Source organism: Rhincodon typus, chromosome 12, assembly GCF_021869965.1.
Source record: "Rhincodon typus isolate 14 chromosome 12, sRhiTyp1.1, whole genome shotgun sequence".
NCBI lineage: Eukaryota > Metazoa > Chordata > Chondrichthyes > Orectolobiformes > Rhincodontidae > Rhincodon > Rhincodon typus.
The window spans coordinates 10,325,599-10,351,418 of record NC_063343.1 but is presented as its reverse complement, the minus strand read 5'-3'; the positions used below and the strand labels follow the sequence as shown (position 1 = coordinate 10,351,418).

General features: G+C 43.8%; 1 protein-coding gene across 1 annotated transcript in view; it reads left to right on the top strand.

Moving 5' to 3' along the window:
• The window catches only part of ebf1a (EBF transcription factor 1a), a 392,441-nt gene that overhangs the window by 308,419 nt on the left and 58,202 nt on the right, over positions 1-25,820 (top strand). The window contains exon 12 of the mRNA XM_048603786.1: positions 1,112-1,140. Within this exon, the coding sequence (XP_048459743.1) occupies positions 1,112-1,140 (29 nt within the window). The remainder of the gene's footprint in view (positions 1-1,111; positions 1,141-25,820) is intronic.

Here is a 25,820-nt window from a genome sequence, read left to right as displayed (position 1 = left end):
CTTTAAGGGAATAAAGTAGAGAGGCTAAGGGAGTAGATGCTGGAGTTTGGGGCCTGGGATCTTCATGGTAAGGCTGTGACAATGGCTCGTGTGATTGTAACCATGGATAAGCAAGAGGCCAGAACTGAAGTAGTGCAGAGACTGCCAAGAGTTGAATGGCTGGAGGGGATTACAGAATTAAAGAGGGGGGCTGGCTATGGATGGATTTGAAAATAATTAATAGCAGCCAAGGATTAATGATTTAAAAACTTGACAAATTCCACAGATCTGCAGCCAAACTGAAATTGTCACTACAGTAAAAATAAGAATCAAGATGAAGCTTAGGGCTCGCAGATAGATGTGGATTAATTACACAAATAGGGAGACAGGCTGCAGGTTGAACTGCATACTGGCAAATGCAAAACATTGAATGATGTACGGTGGGACATAAATGCAAAATAAATATTCTAGGATTAAGGTCAGTGACTCTGAAATATGGCTGTTACCATGGACTTATCTCCAACCATGTAAAGACAATGCAATTATTTAAGCTTATGCAAAGTATTGCCAGAACATTGGACAACTAATATTACATGGAGGCCATGTGGAACACTGAATGGACATCAGGTTCAAGTACAGTCAGATGTCCCAATGAAATGTTTCAGTGGAGGAGAGGATTGTGGAGACAAGAAGAAAATCTTACAATGATAGGTCAGTGCCTCAAAATACTATGGGTGGTTTTAGCCCTTAATTCCAAAACTTTTTTTGTTAAAAGCGGACTGCTACAAAGACAAAATAATTGCAAGTGTAAATTTCTTGGCTGGCTGGTTTAAAAAAAATCAGTGTGGGACCACTGGGATGTAACACCTAAAGGTATCAAAGAAACTTCAAACAGAGAGTGAGTGTGACTTGAGATAAACAGGGGCTGATAACCCTCTGCTCACCAGCAGGTCACTCCTGTAAGTTATGTCCGTAACTGCAGGCACATCCTGTGTGTTTGTCCTCCTTAAAAAATATGCAAGGACGTCAATTAAAAAGCCACTTTCAACTCTACTGAAGTGTGCCAGTGACATTGAACACTCTTGTGTGTATCAAGCTGCGTTTGAACGTTAGAATATGGCAAAGGTTCTAGTCAAATTACTATCCCCTAGGCACCCCTCTGTTGCAGGTAAAGATAATAATCATTCTGAGTGCTAGCAATCAGCCAGCTAGAGAAACAGAAAACAAAAGGACTCTCCTTCATCCTGCGAGACCTGGAATTCATAGTTGAAAGGAACCAGAACTATAGAATCCCAAATAATCTGCAAAATGATGGGTGGTAAACTGGTAACATCTACTGCAGAAACTGTAGTGCTAAAATATTTGTCTATTGTGAATGATTAAGAGACTGATATGTAAGTCTTTTTTAAAGATAACCTTTTATCATTTTAGAATCACCTCTTTTTTTTCTAATCTCCGTATTTGTGAGTTGTTACCAATTCTTATCGTAATTAATGAACTCGCTATTTGTGAAATTGAGAAAGCCTGGCTAAATAGGTTATTTTAAAAACACAGGGAGATAGCAGGAACTGCAGATGCTGGAGTCAGAGACAACACAGTGTGGAGCTGGAGGAACACAGCAGGTCAGGCAGCATCAGAGCAGCAGGAAAGTTGATGTTTCGGGCCAGGACCCTTCTTCAGAAATGGGGAGGGGGAAGGGAGCTGCAAAATAAATAGAAGGAGGAAGGGTTGGGCTGTGGGAGGTAGGTGGGATGGTGATAGGTGGATACAGGTAGGGAGTGGTGGGGATTGGTCAGTGGGATGGATGGGGCGGATAGGTGGGGAAGAAGATGGGTAGGTTGTGTCAGGTCAAGGAGGCGCGGTGAGAGGGAAGATTGGACCTGGGATAAGGCCGGGGGTGGGGAGATTTTAAAACTGGTGAATTCTATGTTAAGACCATTGGGGTGTAGGCGCCTGAGGCAGAATATGAGCTGTTGCTCCTTCAGTTTGCGGGTGGCATCATTGTAACACTGGAGGAGGCCCAGGATGGACTTGTCATCAATGGAGTGGGAGGGGGAGTTGAACTGGTTGGCGACTGGAAGGCATTGTCGATTATCACGTACAGAGCGCGGATGCTCCGTGAAACGGTTCCCGATTCTGTGCTTGGTCTCAGTTTGGGCTTGGGGGAAAGCTATGCCCAAGGGAATGACCCATTTTCAAATGAATCTTCATACAACCAACTAAGGAGGTGGGTGAATAAAGAAGGAAGCCAGTTCATCCTTCCTCACCCAGGAGATTATTGATTTGGGATATCCTGCCTGGAGCTGTATCAAATTGGGGAACCTCACTTGATTTCTGGATATAACACGAGAAAGCTCCACCTAGTTCAGCACTATCTCTGGACGTAAGTAATTTGCACTGAGTTTTTGCACCAGAGTTGTTGATGTACAAAAAAGCTGGACATCTTTGCTATGTATTCCCCGACCCTGACATTAACCATTTAACCAATATCCATTGCTCTCTAAATGGCAGCCAGTTTCTTGTGCGCTCCCAACATTTACTTGGAATCTCCACCGGCTTGAGTTTAATTAGAAATTTTTCATGTTGACCTTTATTGCATGCCTTTTGGGAGCCTAAGTACACAAGATTGTATGGTTTGCAGCAGTCGACTGGAACTGTCTCGTCCTCAGCAAAATCGAGGCGTTTGGGTCAGACGTGTCTTCCTCTTTCTAGCTGCACTAACAACTGCTTATTGGCTGATATCTGTGCAGATAATCCTGATACTTCATTTCTGTGCAAAATAATGGAATTGATGAAGACTAATGGATCTGCAGTTATATTGATTCAGTTGTGTTGTGGAATGTAAACATGGGATCAGTAAAACTCCATACCACTGCTTCTGGAACACTGCATAGAGTTTTGGTTTCCTTATTTAAAGAAACATTTCAGACAAGGTTCCCTAACATGATTCAATATGTTAAAGAAAATGTCTTATGAGGATAGGTTGAATAGGTTGGGCCTATATTCTTTGGAGTTTAGAGGAACGAATGGTGAAACATATAAGATCCTGAGGGAGCATATTGAAACAAAAGGGGATGTGAGTGTTGCTGGCTGGGCTAGCATTTATTGTCCATCCCTAGTTACCCTTGAGAAGGTGATGATGAACTGTCTTTTTGAACCACTGCAGTCCATGCAGTGTAAGTACCCATAGTGCTGTTGGGGAGGGGGGTTTCCAGGATTTTGACCCAGCGACAGTGAAGGAACGATGACGTATTTCCAAGTGAGGATGGTGAGTAGCTTGGAGGCGAAGTTGCAAGTTGTGGTGTCCTCATCAATCTGCTGCCCTTGCTTTTTTAGATGGAAGTGGTTGTGGGCTTGGGAGGTGCTGTCGAAGGAGCATTGATGAATGTCTGCAGTGCATCTTGCAGATGGTATGCACGGCTGCTACTGAGTGTTTGCAGTGGAGGGATTGAATGAGGTCCCAAACAAATGGGCTGCTTTATATGAGCTTCGTGGGTGTTGCTTAACAGAGTGGATGTGGAGTGGACATTTCCCCTCCTGGAGAAATCTAGAACTGGATGTATATTTTCAAGGTGAGAAGTTGGAGATGAGGAAGAATTTCTTCAGCCAGAAAGTTGTGAAGCTTTGGAATTCTCTAATCCTGATCGTTGAATATATTCAAGACTGAGTTTGATTGATTTTTGACTGACAGGGAGTCAAAGGTACAGGGCATAGACAGGAAAATGGAGTTAAGACCCCTATCAGATCAGCCATGGTCTTATTGAATAGCAGAGAAGGTTAGATAGACTGAATGGCCGACTTATGATCCCTTTTCTTATGTTCTGTGTTCACCCTTTTCAAAACACTGACAGTAAATTAGACATTTTCCAATCTACTGGTACTTCCCAAATACCAATGATTCCCTTGAAATGATTGCAAGTGCTGCACAAATTTCCTCTTCAGGCTTACCCAACACAGCCATGGTGACCAGCTTGCCTTGGTGATTTAGCAGCAGTGACCTGAATGGCCTCTTCTCAACAAGCTTGTAGGTTTAGGCCCTCTAATCTTGACCACAATATCTCTGCTGATACATGCGTGCACGCAGGGATATTGCAGGATGTGTCATCATTTTGATGTAGTGTTGAACTGAGGTAAAAAAAATTACACGGTATAATCTGAAGCAGAACGTTGACCTTGTATACAACACTTCTTTGGTCTTAACTAGCGTATTACAACTGGTGCTGCAATTTAGCAACGATGTGAAGGAAAGAGTCACAAGAATGATTTGCAAAGAATGAATATGCTCAGCCACACTGAGAAGGCTGGGTAGTGGCAAGAGGCAGTTTGGATCCTTCAGAGATCCAGCATTGGTCATAAGGGACTGAATGGCCTCCTTCAATGCTGTAGCCATTCAGTTATTCTCTTTGTCCAATGTCTATCCCTCTCCTGATATGATTAAAAAGATTATTTGGTGACACTTGCATTGTCATTTGTACGCTTTTGCACGGATTAGATGGTGCGTTCCTTGCAGAACATCGATATCTACACTCCCACTAGTCAGTAAGTCGTGGAGTGCTTTGTCTCTCATACTAAGTCAGCTCAAATGATAGTGGGGGAGAGCACTGTGGCTGTTCGCATTGAATCAAAGCGAAAACTCAAGTGAAACTTGTGATGGGGTTGAAATGAAGACATGCATTTGGTTATAATCCAATATCAGTGGAAGCATGCAGGATCAGATTGGTGACCCTTTAAGTAACTGCTGTGCATGCGTAAGCCTGGTGTCTGAATGCAGGGGAGCTATTCAACACACCTCAACACAACACACACACGCTCATGTGAACACCTTTTCCCAAAGTGGTAACAGGATAACAACCAGAAGAAGGAGCCTTGGCTGATTTTCCATCCCCAAGCTCCAGACTCAATGAAGACAAAGTGACTGTGCAGGGACAAAGGACAGAAAGGTTTGTAATGAGATGATTGGTGTGCGTTCACTTCTCAAGTTACTCTTTCACCCATTCCATGACAAACCTTTGTTTGAGAAATCTATTAACTTGCATGCACTTTAACTCATGACAGTTGACGACATGGGAGTAGGAAGGAAGAAACATTTTATTTTCACAGGCTCCACACACCCTGTAATTTTCTCAGAGCTGAATGTCTCATCTGTTCAATATACAGCACTGATGAGACTCACATCATTGTTTTGAATACTATTGTCTGTGCATTGAGGGATTAACAAGTCCTCTACCAAACTGTTTGTATGAAACACGGCTTATTTCTTGAAGAAACAAGCTTCATTCACTATGTTTTGAACTGACTGCACTGACAAGATGCAAAATCAGCCTGAGAAGCAGCTCAGTTAGTGACGAGGATTTGCAGAATGTGATCAGTGTTTGCTCTGTGGTTGTGGCCTAATATGTGAGACAGAATGCGAGCTTCTTTTGAGGAGCTAACAGCTTAGTCTTTGACCAGGCCAGTGGATGTAACTGTTGCTTTCTTCTCCATGAATGGGCCATTTCTTGAAAAGTGCTTGAGACACTGATATCAGCATCGAAACATTCGCTAAGCGTCCTGTGCCTTACTTTAATTAGTTGTTTTTCACTTCCTGGTGTAAGCTGTTTTGTTTGTATTGGAATTATTTCACAACCAACTTTGCTGAAAAGCAAATGATCAGGTCATCGTAATGTGGCTGCGTATGGGAATTGACAATTTTTGAAATTGGCTGCTGTGTTTCCTGCATTACAACTGCCACTACTCTGAGGATGTATTCACTGACGGTGAAGTCTTTAGCCAAGATCTTCCCATTCTCAGGCTAAACATGGCGGAGGGTGTATTGACTAACTCAGCACCTCCGCCACTGAGGAGGCTTGCCGAATCATGCTTCAGTGACTGGTTTAGAGCCGACTGGTGAGTTTTGCCAAGTATCTCGGCCTACTTCTGGCCTTGACAGTGCCATCCCAGCTAGCCAGGAGCTGCTAGCCCATCAGAGGCTGGCAACTACTGGATTCCAAAGATTGTCAGTGGAGGCAGGTCCAGTGGCAAGGTGGTGAGTCTTTTTAGTTCTGCTTCTTGTGGGGCAGTGGGGTTTTTGCCTCTGGTTGGGGCAAATGGGTCCCTCCCTTTCCCAAAACCTGGGCAAGTTGCCTTGGCTACCCAGTCAGGAAGCCAGTCATGTTTCTGAACCTGTAGGGAATCATAGAGTGTGAGATGAGGCTCTCAAACGGTCATATTTGATCTCTGAAGGGTGTTAATTGCTGGCAATTTGGTCCCCATCATTCAATTTGTGAGGTGGTGAGAAGGGGGAAGAGACTTTGTCTAAGGCAAAACTTGGCCAAATATTTCACTCAGAGGTAGTAAGAACTGCCGATGCTGGAGTCGGAGATAACACAGTATGGAGCTGGAGGAACACAGCAGGCCAGGCAGCATCAGAGGAACAGGAAAGCTGACGTTTCGGGTCGGGACCCTTCTTCAGAAAAGGCTGTTCTGAAGACGTGTCCTGACCTGAAACGTCAGCTTTCCTGTTCCTCTGATGCTGCCTGGTCTGCTCTGTTCCTCCAGCTCCACACTGTATCATTATTGCCCATATATTTTCCCTTTTTGCCACCTCTAGGGACAGGAAAATTGCGCCCTATCTTTCTACTGCTGGGCAACACCACAATTTAGCAGTTTGCATGATCCACCAGGCTAACTGTATAACTCTCAACTTGGTCTCTCACAATTCGATATAAAATACTGCCAGTGCTCCACAGACATTCTCGGACTCAATAATGGAAAGAGTTAGCAAGACAAAAAACACTGAGTCCCGTCAGTTATGTTTCTTTACTTGCCACTCTCCACCTGCTTTCCTGTCTCCCATTTTCTTGTGAGTGGGTACCAGCTCCTCCAATAAACCATTCTTCATATGAGTGGACCTTGACAGACTGATAGACCATAGTCAGAGCTTGTTCCTGACATTGCCTGATAAATTCTTGACTGATTTCCTTCTTCCAGCTAATGTTAAGACCAATTTTGACACTTCAGTTTGGCTGACCTCAGCACAGCACCGGTCCAAATGCACTGTGATCCACTGCTTCTGGCATTCCCCCAGGTAGCATCCTCAGCTCGATGCTGTGATTTTATGACAGAGCAAAGTAAGGAGACAGACCCCAAGTCCACCTTAGCTGGCACAAAGATCGGACTCCCCCCCCCCCCCCCCCCAACCCCCACCCCCACCCCCACCCCATGCCTTTGCCTTGACTTGGAATCACATGCTAGCCATTTAGCCAAATGACCATTGAAAGGTGGCATCCTGTGGTAGATGGAGATCAGTCTGTAAGTGACCATTTGAGTGCAGTAGTGGAGAGAGAGGTGGGTGTCCATATACCGCCCCACAGGGGGAGCTGCAGTGATGAAAGAGAGAAGGATTGTTTTTGCTGGGTCATGTGGCTGCCAACTGGAGACTGAGGGATCAGATTCCTAAGAGTACCTGTGAACAGAACTGAACATGAAGAGACAGAAGCACCTTTCCCAGCTCTGGGTGGTGTGGCATAGAAAACACGAGCAGAAGTAGGCCATTCAGCCCTTCCAGCCTGCTCCACTCTTCAATATAATCATCTAACTCAGTACCCTTTCTCCCCGCTTTCTGTCTTTGATCCTTTTAGCCTAACTCCTTCTTAACAACATTCATTGGCCTCAACCATTTTCTGTGGCAGAGAATTCCATAGGCTCACCACTCTCTGTGTGACAAAATTTCCCCCCATCTCGGTTCTAAATGGCCTAGCCCATATCCTTAGACTGTGGCCACTGGTTTTGGACTCCCTGGTCTTGAGGAACATCCTTTTAGTCTAGTCCTGTTAGACTTTTATGGGTTTCATTGAGATCTCCCTTTTAAGATGGGACCTTACGTAGGAACACACTGATGTGCATGTCAGATTTATCCCCTGACTGTGTCTCCATTCATTTTAATGGAAAGACCATTCATTTTTAAAACGTCCTGCTAAGTTTAATTCCAGCAGAGACATCAAAAATAACAACATAAAACTAAGTGAAAGCCTTGAAACCACACTTGGCACTTCACTTTCCGAAATTTTAATTTATGAGGGAAGCGGCAGCAATAAAAAAAAACACAGTTGAAACAACAAAGCTGGCTGGCTATAAATATGCGTGCGGTTTCAACAGTTCCACATTCTAAGAGCTCAGTAGTGAAAATCTTTCAACTCAAGTGGCCAGTGAAAATTTCACTTCCTCTTTAATTTAGCAGAGCCAGAGATTTCTCTCATTGGTGGAAACATGGGCGCAACAAGAGCTGGGTGTCCTCTGCAGGTGAGCTGTGCTTGGAAGGTGAAAAACTACAAAAAAAAACTAACCTGACCTCTCTTTTTATTTGATACTCAGGCTGTGGTCAGTATCTCATTGCTCTCGAAGCGCTGATGATACAAATAGCGGTAAAAGTGGCATTGTATCCGCTATAGTTTGTCATTCCTCATTCTCACTCAGTAGGGTCTGAGCCCATCCTTACAGAATGACCATGGTCCCTTTATAGCAGCATTGCCTTTTTTCTTTCATGATTCCTACGTTGTACTGCTCCATCTGAGAGCCAATTCTCTGTATGAATGTCTATTTCTAAGTACAGGTCTACAATTACAAATTTGGACCTGTAGACAAACAGGCACACAGACAGACAAACATAGACAGACACATGCAGATGGATGGGCACACACAGATAGACAGACATGCATACACACCTCGTATAGCTAGACTGGCACACACAGAGACACACACACCATATACAGGCACACAGAGACGGGCACTCCACACACACACACACACACACACACACACACACACACACACAGAGACGGGCACTCCACACACACAGAAACAGACAGACTGACACTGCTTTCAGAGGAGGCTATTTTCAGTTCAGTGAGAGCACTGTGTCTTCCGAGTGAGAAGGTTGTGAGTTTAAGACCCACTTCAGGGGCTTGAGCACACAATCTAGACTGGCGCTTCAGTGTAGGACTGAGACAGTGTTGTTCTGTCAGAATTGCCACATTTTGGTATAGAGACGTTAAACCAAAGTATCGTCGGCCAACCCAAGGAGATGTGAAAGGTCCCACCGTGCTATTTCGAAGAAGACCAACAGCATGTTCCCCGGTCTCCTGGATAAGTCTCGTTGGTCTCAACTCAACCAATGTCATGAGAAAGAAAATGACTATTTGGTCATTTCTCAATGTTGTAGTACCCTGCTGAACACATTAGTGCTGTGTTTCCTATATTGCAATAATTTAGAAGTACTTCATTTTCTGTGAAGTGCTTTGGGACTTCCTGAGATTGTGCAAACATTTCACCAAGGCTGACTCTTTGGTTTCCCCACTCATAATGGCCCTCCATTAAAAGATAACAGGAAGTTAGGTCCTAGACATGTACTACTCCATTGACCACTGTTTTGAGAACTTTTGTATCCAAAGTTAGACCTTCTAAATAGCATTACAGGATATTGCTCAAAGTAGCTTGGAAGTTATTAATATCACAATTATTTTAACCATTCACCCAGGACTGGTAGGGATGGTGTCCCTGACAGGGAAGCGAAAGTGCTTGCCTGCAGTTTTATGAATGGAAACTCATGGTTAGTTCACGGTTTATGAATGACCCAAATTGCTGTCTGCAGCAAACATGAAATGATCCCTCAAAGCTACAGATTTGTAAGAATGTGCTAACCATGGAATCCACCACAGGGCTCAATGAATATGTTTACTGCCTAACGTGGTGTGGAGCTATTTTGGCAGGAAGCTCCCTGACTGACATATTTGGTGTGAGCTGGGAGGGGCAGGGGAAAACTGGAGAACTATAATTGGTCTCTCGATAATTGCTTATCCCTCAACTACAAAAAAAAGTAGCTCGCCAGATCATTCACCTTATTGTGTGCTTGTGGTATCAGTTGGATACAGACTGGCTGCTGTGTTTGCCAACGTAGCAAGTGTCTAAGTCATGGCGCCTAATAAGTATTTTGGGCTGTTCCTGAGCAACAGGATAGAGTGCTATATCAATGCAATTTACTTAATGTTTCCTGTTTTTAACCAGACATGTAGTTAGCTCTTTCTCAAATATATTGATGAGTACAGAATTAAAGGAAGAATCTGCCTTTCTGTAGTGCCTCTGAGATCCTTGGGACATCCCACGTGTTTCACAGCCAGTGAAATTTGACCTGTAGTCAACTGTGGAACGTTGGAAATGCACTGGCCAATTTGTGTATCAGGAAGCTCAACAATGTGATAAATGACCAGATTACACTTTAGCTGTTGGCTGAGGAATAAATGTTGTCTGCCACAAATTACTCTACTCTTGTTGTGGGATCTTTGTGCTCACCTGAGAGGGCGCAGGGAGCTTTAGTTGATGCCCCATCTGAAAGATGATACCTTTGACAGTGCCACACTTTCCCAACACTAATCTGAAGAATCAGCATTGATTACACACTTCCTCACTGCAACAGGGTCTGGATCCACAACTTTCAGTTGTACTGGGGAGATGATGACCTAGTGATATTATCACTGGACTGTTAATCCAGAGACCCAGGTAATGTCCTGGGAACCTCAGTTCAAATCCTACCACGGCACATGGAGAAATTTGGATTCAATAAAAATCTGGAAGTAAGAATCCAGTAATGACCACAAAACCATTTTGATCATTGTACAAACCCATCTGGTTCACTAATGTCCTTTAGGGAAGGAAACTGCCATCCTTACCTGGTCTGGCCTACATGTGACTCCAGACCCACAGCAATGTGGTTGACTCTTAACTGCCCTCTGAGCAATTAGGGATGGGCAATAAATACTGGCCTACCCAGCGATACCCTAACAGAGTGAATGATTTAAAAAAAATACTGAGCCATAGCTGATGCTTAACTGCCATGATTGCGAGCCCCCTATGTATGAAGCCACTCTTGCTTTGCCTATCATATGAAATATATAGGCCCAAGAGGGTAAACCAAATGCAGATTTTGTCCCTTTTCACTGGTATTGGAGAGGTAGAAAATAATTAGCGTTGACCATCTCCCTGCTGACTTACCATCACAGCTGTGATGGCTACCATGGTCAAACAGTATGTCAACAGTGCCAGTGTGTGCTCAAACAGGATAAACGTGGCAACAAAGTTTCCTCTGGCTGATGGGGAAGGGCAATGTTGGGGATGGGAATGAGGTGTCTGGAACCAATAGGGACACAGTCTCGGAATAAAAGGCAAATCACTTAGGACTGAAACGAAGAGGAATTTCTTCATTCAGGGGTTGGAGAATCTTTGGAATTCTTTGCTCCAGTCATTTCGTATGTTCAAGACAGCAACTGACAGATTTCTAGATATTAAAACTACCGAGGGATCCAGGAATAGTGTGGGCACAGGCATTGAGAAAAATCAATCTTGGTGGAGTTGAATGGTGACAGGCAGAAAAGGCTACTTCCTCTCCTATTTCTAATGTAGAATGGTATTTCGGGTGAGTACATGAGGATTCCTTGTGCAGCTTTATGTATGTCCCTGTGACACTGGGTTGGAGAGACATTTGGGAATTAGGTAAATCCTGTCATATTTACACCAACTTTGTTCAGTCGTAACAGGGCCTGCTTAATGGTGTCAACATGGTTATTCTTTTTGTTAGAAATTTGAAATCAGATCAAATTCACATACAAGTTCTTTAGTACTGGCCCTTTTTTTTAATTATCTGCTTGGCTAGTGACCAAATTGCAAAGAAGCTGGAAATCAATAGCAATAAACTGAGCAAACAGACACCGCCAGCACAAACTGCAGCCCATGTTTACCTAAAGCCAACCTTATCCATCTTAATATAAGCTGGGGCCAGCGCAGTGACTGTTGAGGCTGCCCAGCCACTTGTCTTGTAATCGCCCCTGTTACTGGACAGGAAAGATCTTATTGAACAATGAGTGCCCTGCATTAGACAAGTGAGGAGGACTCGGAAGAATTTTGATGTTGCTTTTGCTGCTGACACTGGAGTTTTTGCTGCCTTCATTTGCTGCTTTCACTTTTCCGATTGTGATTCTGATCTCTTTATTCTAGCTAGGTGAGTTTACATTGTTACTTTTGTGGCATGCCCTGTACAGTTTCTCTTGTAGGGACTGGCCTGGCCTGGGCTACAGCTCGCACCCAGTTGTTCTTTCTGTGTGGGCCAGGACTTTGATCGAAGTGACCTGAATCTTGGACAAAACGGATTCCCCAGCTCTGCCTCGCGCAATTTGCCAGAGCAACTTCTCATCCACCCTAACTCATCCAGTGGGAATGATTGCTCCATGGAAACACAATTGAGTCCCTTTGTGATTTTACAGACCTTGATCAAATTGCCCTGAGCCAGTCACTCATCTCCTAAAATATAAATGGAGTGTTTACACTGTAATGCCGTAGATAACTTATAAAGCGTTTTACAATGCTCAGGAAGACTGTAAAGCAGAGACATTCCTAAAATAATTGAATTACGAAAACATATTACACAAAAGCTGACTCGTATATATGGTCCAAGAAATGATATGTCTTTAACACGGTGGTATGGTTATATTTCTACATGAAGGGTTGTAGATAGGAAATGGGTTCTGATTTTCCATTTGTGTTCACTTAACAGATTCAGCCATTTCTCAGGTTTTCAGTGAAGTGATGGTGACTGGGGACTGGCGCTTGTATGCATTCCTTCGAAATGAGTAAAACTTTCACAAACAGAGTGTCGCAGTGAGTGCTAGGTATGGTGTCTGAAATGTAAACAGTTACACAGGCTCCCCTCTCCATCTGTAGAACACCCAGTGGTTGGCAGAGAGCAGGTCGATAAATCTCACTCAGTCAAATCGATGTCCTCTAACAAAAGCACTCGATCCATTAAAACAACCTGAGGGAAATCAAGAATTAATACTGGCAAGGTTAGGCTGATCCCAGCTGGCTTGGTGGTAGGGACCAGGTAATTACTGTCAGAAGGCCAGACTAGGAAGTAAAGAGATATCAACCAGGAAATCCCTCTCCTGATCAATATCTGGTGAATCCCATTCCTGATCATTATTCAGTGAATCCTATTCTTGATCATTATTCAGTGAATTCCAATGATCATTATTCGGTGAATGTCACTTCTAATCACTATCCAGTGATTCCCGCTCCTGATTACATTCCAGTGAATTCCACTCGTCATCACCGTGTGGTCACTATCCAGTGAATCTTGCTCCTGATTATCATCCAGTGAATTATGCTCCTTATCACTGTCTGTACACTCTGCTTTTGATCAAGATTAGTGACTACCTGGTGATTCCAGATCCTGATCATTTTCCAGTGAATCCTGATCCTGATAGTTGCCCAGTGACTATCCAGTGAATCCTGCTCCTCATCACTGTCCAGTGACTATCCAGTGAATCCTGCTCCTCATCACTGTCCAGTGACTATCCAGTGAATCCTGCTCCTCATCACCTCATCACTGTCCAATGGCTATCCAGTGAATCCTGCTGCTCATCACTGTCCAGTGACTATCTAGTGAATCCTGCTGCTCATCACTGTCCAGTGACTATCCAGTGAATCCTGCTGCTCATCACTGTCCAGTGACTATCCAGTGAATCCTGCTGCTCATGACTTTTGAGCCTCCTGTTCCTCATTACTTTCCAGTAGTTCCCATTGGAAGCTGGGTGGAAGCAGAATTGAGCTTGTTATGACCCTACCTAGCCCTCCTCTTCTTCCTCCTCCTCAGGGACATTCTGCCCATCCGAGAATGGAACTGAACAAAAAAGAAATTGTTAAAGGTGTGGGTGAGGCCAACATTTATTGCCCCTCCCCAGTTGCCCTGGGTAGACAATAGTGGGCCTTCTCAAACTGTTTGACATGTCTGAGTGGCTTGCTTTGCCTCTTCAGAGTGAACTACATTAGGATTGGTTGGTGTCACATGCATGCCAGGCTGAGTCAAAAAACAGGTTCCCTACAGTGAACCAGTTTGATTTTTGATTATGAAAATCCGACAGCTTTATCATCACTTTTACATATACCAGCTTTGTGTTTTCAGTTTCTTTAAAAAAGAAAATTAAAATTATCAAATGGCGTTGGTGGGATTTGAACTCATAATCTATGGATGATTAGTCCACACCACCAGCATTTCAAGCCCAGAATGATAATCGTCACATTATTGCATTTCCGTACATCTCAATTTCTGGTCAACGGGACTGTACAAAATGACGGCCAATGCAAAAATGCAGCATTGAGAAAAACTTTTAAACCGAGCCTGTCCTTATCTCCCCTCAGTGGCTGGCTGATTGCGCGCTGCCCACCGCCCCCCCCCCACCGCTTCCCCCTGTAAAAAGCTGAAAACAGTTACATTTACAAGCTGTCTTGACAGTCTCACCAGCAGACTGCAAGCAGATGAGATAATGGTAAAGGGGGAGGGAAGAGGGGAACAGCAGGAGAAAATTGAGGAACAACATGCAAATACCAAACCACATCATTTCTGAGCAAGCCTTCACTCTGCCAGGTGGCTGTGATCTAAATTCTCGTGTCAACTATGTGCATCGAGTCAGGCCATCAACACAGGATCTCCAATTTTGGTTCAGCGTCACATACTGTTCCCCAGTTACTGTCTGTGCAGGAGATGGTGTCAGAGAGAGCACAGGGATGAGGAGAAATGATTTCTGTCAGCCATATGTGAGCTGTGCATCAGAAGATGATGGAAGGGTGAGAGTCATGGGATTTTTCAAAGGTGGATAAATTCTTTGCCAGACTAGTGGATCCAAACTTATCAGGGTTAGACAGGAGAGTGGAGTTCAAAACACAAAGAGGTCAGCCATGATCGTATTGAATGGCAGAGCAGGCTCGAGAGGCCGAATTGCCTCCTCCTGCTCCTACTTTGTATCTTCGCACAGTGACACTGGTTCGTATTCTCAGCTACGCTCAATCATTACAGCCTCGTTAGCTCAACCTGAGCTTCAAACCCGTGATGTCTCTCTGACTTTGTGCTTTACATGGCAGTGTCTCACTGGGCTGTTGAGGGATTCCCTTGCAGATTGTCGAACAAGTACAAGGTCTAAGGCTGCCAGTGGTGGGTATTTGACCTCTTTGCCAAAGAAAAAGAAAACTTGCATTTGTATAGCACCTTTCACAACCCATGCCCGGCATCTGTTCCCCCATTAATAATGAAGGACACTTGAGGTTTTGAAAATGTCATGATGTAGACAATGTAGGGGTCAATCTGCACACAACAGCTCCCATAAGCAATAACAATCTGTTTAGCTCGGACACAAAGCGTAACTGCCCTGCTGTACGTTGAAGGAGTAGTATATGATCTTTTGCATCCACTTGAGAGCACAGCCAGGCTCATGTTTGAATATCTCACTCGAAAGACAAATGTCCTTGGTGCTGCATTGGAGTGTTAGCTGAGACCTTACGCTTGAGTCTCTGCAGTCGGACTTGAACCTGGAGCCTCCTGAGTCAGAGCAATAATGCTAGCTCTGAGACACAACTTGCCTGGCTCCATAGCACTGGTGCACAGTCATAGGTCTTTGAGGATTGCTGAATGGGATGCTATTTTCCACCTGTTTTACCTTCCTGCGTTGGATCTGACCACAATGACCGATCTGTGTGAGCAGGGTGAGTACTGGGATACTGTCTTCAGCAGGGAAAGCACAGACAATGATTGTTTCTTTAACCCTTTCTACTTCATTCTTCAGGAAGGCCACTCCTGTTGCCCATTCCGTTATGATGCTGTCTTATAATGCACCATTACAGTGCTTCCTTACGGTGCTCTGTTACGGAGCTCCATTACAATATTCTGCTAAAGTGCATCATTACAGTGCTTCATCACAATGCTCCATTACAATGCCAAGCTACTCCCTGGGTGCCCTTGGCCTGTACCTTATGTTCCAGTCATTGGCAACACAACGGAGTTACTGTCTCCCAGAATGATCACCTACTTACCAGGCACTGGTGCCTCGGGAAGTGGCCCCTCTAACAGAGCTAATGTGGTAACCATTTACCTCCCAGCTGATTTGTTAAATAACAAATCTGTTTGCTGTTTTTGAGATTTTGCGATGCTCTGACTGGCTCCCCTGTTTCCTTCAAGGCAACATTGTCCACGTTTCAAAAGTGTTTAATTGGCTGTGAAAGGCATTGGGATTTGCCGAGGATTTGAAAGGCACCGTGTAAATTTGAGCCCTTCCTTTTAATGTTTACCTGACAGCCCAATGCCAGTGTGTATTAATGTAAGGTGCAGAAGTCATAAACCCAGTCAGATTCATTGACACCAAGCTTGCCTCTGATATTGTGCTGTATAGATTTCATTCATACCTTTGGTGATAGGGTCTAAGGAGGGGGGTATTGGTATTCAGTGGTCCTGGTAGAAACTGCATATTGTTCACAGGTTTAATAATGAGGGCTCGATCGCAGAATAATGGCCTCCCCTCAATTTGCATTATCGTACAGCAGTCGGTTGTAGAAATTTCAGACCCATTATGTCTGACAGCAGTTATCTGATCTGCTTCTCTGCAGTGTGTGAGTTCCAGTAAACCATGTCTTATTGTCTGACCTTTTCATTTTCCGCCGAAAAAGAGAGATCAGTTCCTCGAATGTAATCGAGTGAGCTACAAGGCAGGGTACAGGGAAAATGCGTGCTTTGAAAATCCAAGCATGCGGGGAACAAGATGCTTTAAATCAATGCCATTTATCTTCTGGCTTGCCCCAGCAAAACCAATGCTGGGCTCATTTAGAGGCGAGGTAGCTGATATAAGTATATTGTCACAATGTTCAGTGAGCTGTGAGACCATGGGAACACATGTTCTTCTGCTATTCTTTTATATCTAATTTTTGATGAAGTTATTACAGGTAGTGTCACTGCTGGATAGAGTGCAGACAACGATTGTGTTAAACAGTAGAGCAGGGCATGTTTTCATTGGAAAAGTAATAAAGTGCTTCTTCGCCCCTGCTCTTGGCTGCACAGGAGGATGCTTTGACCCCTAGTCGACCTTTCTAATGATGCTCTACCAAAGCGTGCCTCTTCCCCTTGAACACACAGCTAAACTGAATCACAATCCTTTATTATATTTTTTCCAAATTGGTTCAATTTGATAGTGATTTGGCCTGCGTTTTGCAGATCTGCAAAGCTTCTGGGGCCTCTGTCCAGCCTAAATGCACAAGGGATAGAGAGAGATGGAGACCTGTTCGTCCTGGAACATGTCTGATTTTTTTTTAACTGGGTATATGAACTACAGAAAGTAAATGGCTTTGCATTTATCTCACAGGAGCTCAGAGGGTGGGGAGACTCCAGCCGATTCAACAACTCCCCGAGTGGGATTGTGTCAGAGAAAGACTGAGATATGCACACCGAGTGAAGCATGTTAAATTTAAAGTGACAGCAGCAATTTTGCACTAGATTGACTTGAACAGTTTGCAAATATAACTCTACTCGCCGTGAATCAAGGAGAGTCCCCCTATGTAGGTGAGGAATGGAGCGATGCTGCAGCATCCCATGTGGCTGTTTTTGTTTTAACTTTAAGGCACTCTTTCTCAGCCTGATTGAGTGTGGGTGAAGCTTGGTCTTCCAGAACTTTTGTTACTTCCCACTTTTACCGCTGTCCAGAGCAGCCATTGACTCCCACTGGGGTATTATTCGATGGATGTCAGAAGCCTTCCAGTATCTCACCTGGGTGCCCATTCTTTATTCTGCCGTAGAATCAAAGGTAGCTACAACATTGCAGGAGGCCATTCGGCCTGTCAAGCCCCTGTAAGAGCAAATCTCAAAGGTGCTCGCCTGCCTTTTCCCAAAACAATGAAAATGTTTTCGCTTCAACCATTTGTCCAGTTCCCTTTTGACCACCACTACCTCTAACCTGCATCCACCACACATTCAAATAGTTCACTCTCGATCATAACCACTCGCTGCGTAAAATCTTTTTTTTAACTCTTTGTCTTTTCCCAGTTACTTTTAATCTGTGTCTTCTGGTTCTCAACACTTTCTGTTCAGTTTTTCTATCTGCTTTGCCCACAGCCCTGCTTTTAACACCCTCTATCGAATCTCCTCTCGACTTTCTCTTCTCCAAGGAGAAACGCGGTATCTATAATCTATCCACGTAGCTCATCCCTCATCGCATGATCCAATCTCACAAAACCTTTCTGCTTTCCTCTCTAAAGTCTTCTGATCCTTCCAACAACGTGGTGCCCAGAATTGTGTTTGATTCCTCAGTTGTAGCTGAGCCAGCATTCTGCAGTAGTTTGACATGACTTTCTTTTTCTTGGCATAGATGGTGAAGGAAGGAAGATTGTCATATTGAGGGTACTGCAGTCAAAACTCTGTTCTCATCCCATGCCTGGAGACCCAGGGCTGGGAAGCCAAGTTAATCAGTTCCTGGGTTTTGGACAAATCTAGCCCAGCAGTGGCCACAATTTCAGTGTGATCGGTCCAAGCTGGGAATTGAACCTTGGCCTTGCCTCTCAGTATGGTTGAACACTATCCATCCAGCTATCTTGTAGAAGTTTTGCTGCGACCAGGCCCTCTGTGGGGATTGGTAGACGGTTTGCAAATCCTCCAAGCTGCAGGAAATTGGAGGCAAGTACAAAGCAGCTTAAAAAATATGAAGCTACCTGACACTAGGTTTTACTGTGTGACAGTGATGTACGCCATACGGTGAGTGTTGATAAGGCATCAAGCCACGAGAGACACCATAGCCGAGCTTAATCTTGACGTCCTCCAAGCACTTTTTACTGAGTTCAGTCTGCAGTGGTCACGAGCTGGAGCCCCTCTCTGAACTTCTTTCCTTCTTATCAAACACATAACCTTCCCGATTTATAAGGTTCAGTACAGTTCACGACCCAACACGCTCACAGCAATGAAGACAATGCCTTTATTCACAAATAAATAATGGAATGAAACAGGAAGAGTAGCCAATGAAACCACACAATGCAAATATAAATGTGTGCACAATGGGAAAGTGCATGATATGTTTGTAGCCGTTTGTAAGAATGCCTTCTGATTGGGCTGGCAGTCATTGTTACGTAGTGAAACGATTGTTTTGGAGTGGCCAATTCAATCTCTTTTCATTCTATACCACTGAAACTATTGTTCATCCTCAGGCTGCTTTTACTTCCTTGTCTCCTAACTCTTGCTCACTTCAATAACTGTGTGTTCAAAAAGCAGCTCCAGACTGTGTGAAGCCCTTTGTACATTTTACATGTCAGAACCATCACTTCTGCTCTTGATATATAGGTTCCCAGACAAACTGAACAATTTCCCTCGTACATGCATCCAATTAACAATAGAAAACAGATGTCCACTGGGACAATGAAGACTATCCAGGCCATCTGGTAGGAGATATGAACACTTTTGCATGTTCACATTGAACATACAAGCTTTCACAACAGAACAAACCAGATCTTTATAGATCAAAGGAGCAACACCACTAATTAAATCAAGGAAACAAACCGAAAGACTCCAAAAGACAAAATTTCGAATTGGATTGTTTTACCCAATTCAATTACCAGTATTATCCTTTGATCTAAAAGGATGGATTCTTTTATAGCAAAAATAACAAAAAAGAGAATTACTTCTTTCCCACAGAGCAAGAAACTCAATAGTCTTTTGTTTCAAGAGCTGTGCATTTTTTTCTACTCATTAAGGAGTTCATATCCCCTTAAATGGCCCACAACCTCTCCTTCTCTACCACCTCCCAGCCTAAGCCAAATATCAGCAGGAATATTTTGAGGAAGTTAATTGGGATATAGCACATTGGAAACGTGGTGTCAAGCTGTTAGTAGCCACAAACACTTATCCGTTTTCCTGACATTGGAACCTGTGAGGAACTGGTGTCTGGGTGGATGAAGTCACCATGCCAGCAACTAAAGGCCTTTTTTAAACTTAACCAATAGCCACAACCTATTTTCCCCTTAATTAAGAAGTACATGTGAACATCAGCAATTTTGTCCACAGAAAAAGCTATTATTAAGTTCTCTACGTGGGTACTCAGCACTTTAAAGCATTCACTGACGTCGTAGGGCATAGTCCTACTTGGCTGTTACTATAAGCTGATCTTTCTCACTAAAATTCTCTTTATTGAGTGCCACATTCCCAAACTATGAGTTTTCTGGAGGCATTGCTCTTAGGAAAACAGTGCCGGGAGTGATGGGGGTGTGAATTTGCAGTCACAGTTTCCCAAATGTGGGATTGTGCTGTTCTGGGGCTCTGTGTTTTGGAAGATAGACAGATTCCTGCCTGAAGGACTAATATTGTGTTCATTGTGCCAATGGCCCAATCACACTATCAAGGCTCAAAGTGTTGGCAATGTCCACTTAAACAAGAACTAGAAAGAACCTACATTTCTGTAGCACCTATTGTGACCTCAAGGCACAAAAGGCACATTACAACCAGTAAATTTACTGGTTAAAGTGTTCTGTCTGTGCTGTTGTAATACCAATCTTGCGCATAGCTCCCACAGACAGCAACACAATAATCTGCATTAATGATGTTGGTTGGTGAATAATTAAGGGGATCAGTTTGTGATGCAGAGTGATGCCAAAAGTGTTGGCTCAGTTCCTGTACTGGCTGAGATTGCTCCTCTCAGCCTCTCCTCTTGCCTGAGGTGTGGTGACCGTCAGGTTTAAGCCATCACCAGTTGTCTCTCTCTAATGAGAGCAGCCTAATGGTCTGGTAGGACTGTGGTGACTTTAACTTTACTTTGATGAATAAATAATGGCCAAGACTCTGGGGACAGGTTCCGTGCTCTTCTTTCAAGTAATTCCATGGGATGTTTTGATCGATTGGAGAGCGAAGTGGATGAAAGTTGCAAGGGAACCCACAGCCCTGGGAGACACTCAATGCATTCAAGGGAAGGCTTCCTTCATTTGCTTTATGCATTGGATTGCCTTCACAGATTTAATCCCTTGCATTGGGCAGAATAGAAGAACAGGCAGCAGAGTCAATTCCCAGTTCTGGCCATCAGATCTGAAGAAAGACTTGGAGAGCAGATCTGCTGAGGGTCAAGGGTTAGAGGGCAACACATGATTAGACTGTGATTTCAATGTGCAAGATGAATGGGCTGGAAAAGACCAGCTGGTCCGTCAAGACAGAGTATTGCAGCATTATGACTTGACACTTCTTCGCTCCTATCCCCTTGGTGTCAAAAACCATTGCCCATCCAAGATGTGCATGCGTTTGCTAATGCTTAATTTTAGTGTTGTATCAATTATCCTGTGCAAGCTACTATGAATGAATTGGTGAGATATGTGATTTCATAGACTGCAAGCAAACCCCTGAGGCATCTCTGTGACCCATCAGTTGTGACTTTGACGTACACGTTCCAGCCCCCAGTTCTGTGAAATAGCACATTTTGGTTAAAAAAAAAGGTAGCGATAGTGACATGTTGAATGGGGAAAGCCACATGATGTGGAAACACATAGGAATCTGAGGTGACAAGATATGAACTGTGTGAGACTACCAAATAGTCAGTGAAATACAGGATTTTTATAGCAAGGGATATAGAATATATAAAACGAAATATATTGGAAAACCTTATTAATACCACAACTGGATGGTCTTTAGGCTTCAAGTTGTAAGAGCAGCTTATAAAAGTGCATATCGCGCTTTTAACTGTGGAGGTGCCCCAAGGTGCTCCACAGGAGCTTCAGTGAATAATATTCATTGGTGAATAATATTCATTACCAAACCATTCCTTCATTGTTGCTGGATCAAAATTCTGGAGAGCCAGCACTGTAACAGTACCTCCTCAGGAGGAGTGTAGCTTTTTTTTGCTCCCCAGCACCTTCTCAAGGGCAACGAGAGATGGGCGATCAATACTGAACTTCCCAGCCATGTCCAAATTCCGTAAATGAATAGGAAGAGGTGATATTAGGATAGGTGACCAAAAGAGATCAGTTTTAAGGAATGCCTTAAAGGAAGAAGAATTTCAAGGTTTAGGACCCAGTTAGCTGAGTGGGAGCAATGTCGGAGCACTTAAAATTCGAAATGTGCAAGAGGGTACAACTTGGTGAATATAAAATTCTTAGAGTGTTGGAGGAGTTTCCAGAGATGGGGAGGAGGAATTAGGCAATGGAGGGATTTGAAAAGAATGATGATAATAAAATAACCAATGGAAGAGTGTTGAAGCAATAGGGAGAGCCTAACACCGATTCAGTTAGAGGGCACCTTGTATTTTAATTAATCGTGGCGTCAAGTATCCTTTTACCCCTTGGGAAATATTCGAAGGACTTCTGGACTGATTGTTAACCCATTGAACTGCATCATGAACACACCTTCATGGCCAACAAGTCATGGTCTCGATTCCAGAGCATCTGCCTAGAGGTAGGGGCACTATCACTGCATCACAAGACTTCCACTGCTTGCAGCGAGGATATAAGGACTTGAAGAATTTGATTGTTTGATCAGTTCTCTTATTATTCAGAAGGTTGTGATACTTGTGGAATATGTGAGTAGAGTTAGTGATTGAAACAGACATCATATCAATGTTTTGATTACAAGGTAGAAGTGAAAAGGGGATATGGGACTGGGGATGTCACATGAGGGTGGGATTACTGCTTATATGATGAATAGTAGAAGCCAACCTTCCATCCATGGACTCCATTTACATACCCACTGCTGCGGGAAGGCTGCCAACATTATCAAAGACTGATTGTACCCCCGTAATGATCTCCTACAACCTCTTCTGTGAGACACAAGATCCAGAAGCCTGAACACATTCACGAACAGGTTCTGGTGCAGCTTCTTCTCGGCTGTTGTCAGAATGATGAATGGACTCTCTGGCCTCAAATAACGCTGATCTTGCTAACGTTGACTTCGCCTCGCGCATGCCTTGTGCAACGAAACCTGTTCGCCTGTGTCGAAGTCTTTTTGATCTGTACATCATTTGCTTGCTATGACCTGCCTATACCACTTGTAAACAAAATTTGTCACTGTATTTTGGTACATGTAACAATAAATGAATAAATCAATTAATAAACGCCATCAGAGGACTGAAAACCAAAAAAACTGCGGATGCTGGAAGTCTGAAGCAAAAACAGAAATTGATGGAAAATCTCAGCAGGTCTGGCGGCATCCGTGGAGAGAAATCAGAGTTAATGTTTCGAGTCCAGTGACCCTTCCTCAGAATTGATTTGATAAATAAACACCATCAGGGACTGGTTCGACTGAGCAACCTCTTTCCACGTTGGAATTTTTATGTAATGTAATGTGTTTTAAAATTCTTTTATGGGGTACATTGCTGGTTGGACCAACATGAGGATGTAGTGGTGAGCTGCCTTATTGAACCACTGAAGTCTGTGGCTGTAGGTAGACTCAAAATGCTGGTAGGGAGGGAATTCCTGGATTTTGACCTCATGATAGTGATATATTTCCAAGTCAGAATGGTGAGTGACTTGGAGGGGAACTTGTAGGTGACAGTGTTGTCATGTTACTGCTGCTCTTGTCGTGGTGAGTTGAAATGTGCCTCGTAGATGATGCATACTCTTGCCACTCTGCATCACTGGTGAAGAGGGTGAATGTTAAAGATGGCGGATGTGGTGCCAGTCAAGTGGGCGGCTTTGTCCTGAATGATTGTGGGCTTCCTGGACATTGTTGGAACTGAAGTCATCTGTGCAAATGGAGAGTATTTTATCACATGTGCCTTCTTCATGATTGACCCACTTTGGGACGTCAGATGTGTTACTCATCATAGAATTCCCAGCCTCTGATGTGCTGAATCTCAGCCACACTGTTGGGAATGGGGGGGGAGATGCCAGTCAACCTGGATCCCAGTTTTGCACCACCGAGAGTAAGAGTGGGCCGTTAATGGAGGTATGTGAACATTGGGGGGGTGGGTGGGGGGTGTCGGGGGGAGGATAGTGAGCTGTCTATGCAGCTGGTTTGTGGTTGGAAGGAGTTGGGGCTGTTGGGAAAGTAGGAAACAAGGTGAATTACAGTGTGAATTTGGATGGATCCACCAGTATCGTCTTAAATTTGCTTATGAAACAGGCAAAACTATTGGTGACTTTTGGGACAGATAGCAGATCGGTGACTTTGGAGTCATCAGCTGTTGTGACCCTCCTCTGAAATTCGAGAACTCAACTGACTGAAGCTTGTGTCCTGAATTGTCAATATCTCCTCGGGTTGCCAACCCTCTGGAGTCTGTCAGGATTAAAGGTCAATGTCAAGAGTCCTGCTGAGCACAACCAAAGAGAATAGGCATTAGAAATGTGTCCTTATTATTTATTAAATAAATATTATTTATTTATTATTCATTAACTTTTGTTAATGAGTTTTAAAAGTATTAGATGTGAGGAAGAGAGGCTGTCTGATTGACATTGGAGAATTGGCCAGGCGGACAACAATTTGCTTGCTTTGCTCTTGTTGGGAGGAATGTTGCCATTCATGTCGAGCAACAGACAGCAGGATGACACTGGCTGGAGGAAGGTTCATTCGGGAGTCTGGGCCAGGGCATTGCGTGGGTACAAATGTAAATACCCCCCTTCTCCCAGAATCTGCCTTTGTTTCAAAAAGCAGGCTCAAAAACGTTGATAAATGACATCTGGAATCTTACAGAAGCTGCCACCTTCACCCACAGACTCTGCGAAAACATGCAGCCATCATATGCGTTGAACCCACCCTTCCCTTCTGCTAGCCCCTCACACGTGCCATAAAATACTCCCAAATACTTCCTATCTGATGCTTGAATGATACAGTGGGCAGCAAAAGAGCTGCATGTAGGTGGCTATTTAACAGGCTCAATAGCTTGTCAGTTTGTGACAGTGAGGGATGTGCTTCTGATTTGTACACCTTCCCTTCTGTAATAGCGAAATCTGGCGTAATGACGTTATCTTGCTAATCTGATGTTATCGCGCCACATTTGATAATTATGTGAGATTTTTTGTTGCCTTTTATTCATGGGACGTGGGCCTCGTTGGCAGCATTTGTTGCCTTTCCCTTCTTGCCCAGAGGGGCAGTTGAGAATAAACCACATTACTGTAGGTCTGCAGTTAGATGTAGGCCAGACCAGGTAAAGACGATTTCCTCCCCTCAAGGACATTCGCGAAGAAGATGGACTTTTACGACAATTGACATTAGGTTGGCTTTTAATCCAGATTTGTTTCGTTGCATTTAAATCCCACCATCTGCTGTGGTGGCGTTTGAACTCACGTCCCTGTAACGTCAGCTTGGGGTTGTGGGTGACATTACCACCATGACACTGCTTACCTCATTGAGCCCGCTCACCTGATTGGTGGCCATAAAATCCAATCCCGTGAGAGAACAGGACTTCTACTGCGTTCCAATGGAGTTGGAAATCTCAGCATCTTGTGATGCCAGGATACGTTGTGACAAGCTGCGCTACTCTGCAATTGAAATCCTGATTTAGGATGATTCACAGAACACAACAGCCAAGTAGTGTAAGTCAGATTCCGCTTCTGTAGTGCACCCCTCAACAGAAAAAGGTTGCGTCCAAATTCTTTTGTTTTTTTCAATTTCCCCTCTGACACAGTGGGACCTCTTAATAATGTTGAATGTTCAGAAAAATTCTGTTACTTTGGCAGTTTCGAAGTGGACCAGCCAAAAATATTAGGGGGATGGAAGGGTAGAGAAAGGCAATCTGTTTCATTCTAGTTTGGAAATGATGCAGATGTTATGAGAACGTGCCAGATTATCACATGTATTGAATTAACAAATGTCAGGCTAACAAGTCACTATTGTTTCCAGGGTTAGACTTCACCACTGGCCCTGCCAAATTATTAGTTGGTTTATATTGTACTCAGGATATGGTATAGCTATCAAGGATGAAAAATTATTGTACCCTGTCAAACGAAAAATCTCTCTCATCAGCCAGCACAAGTTATATTTCAACATTGACAACCTCAAACAAAATACACCCAGCCTGCTTTTGATAAAATTAGTTTTGATTCCA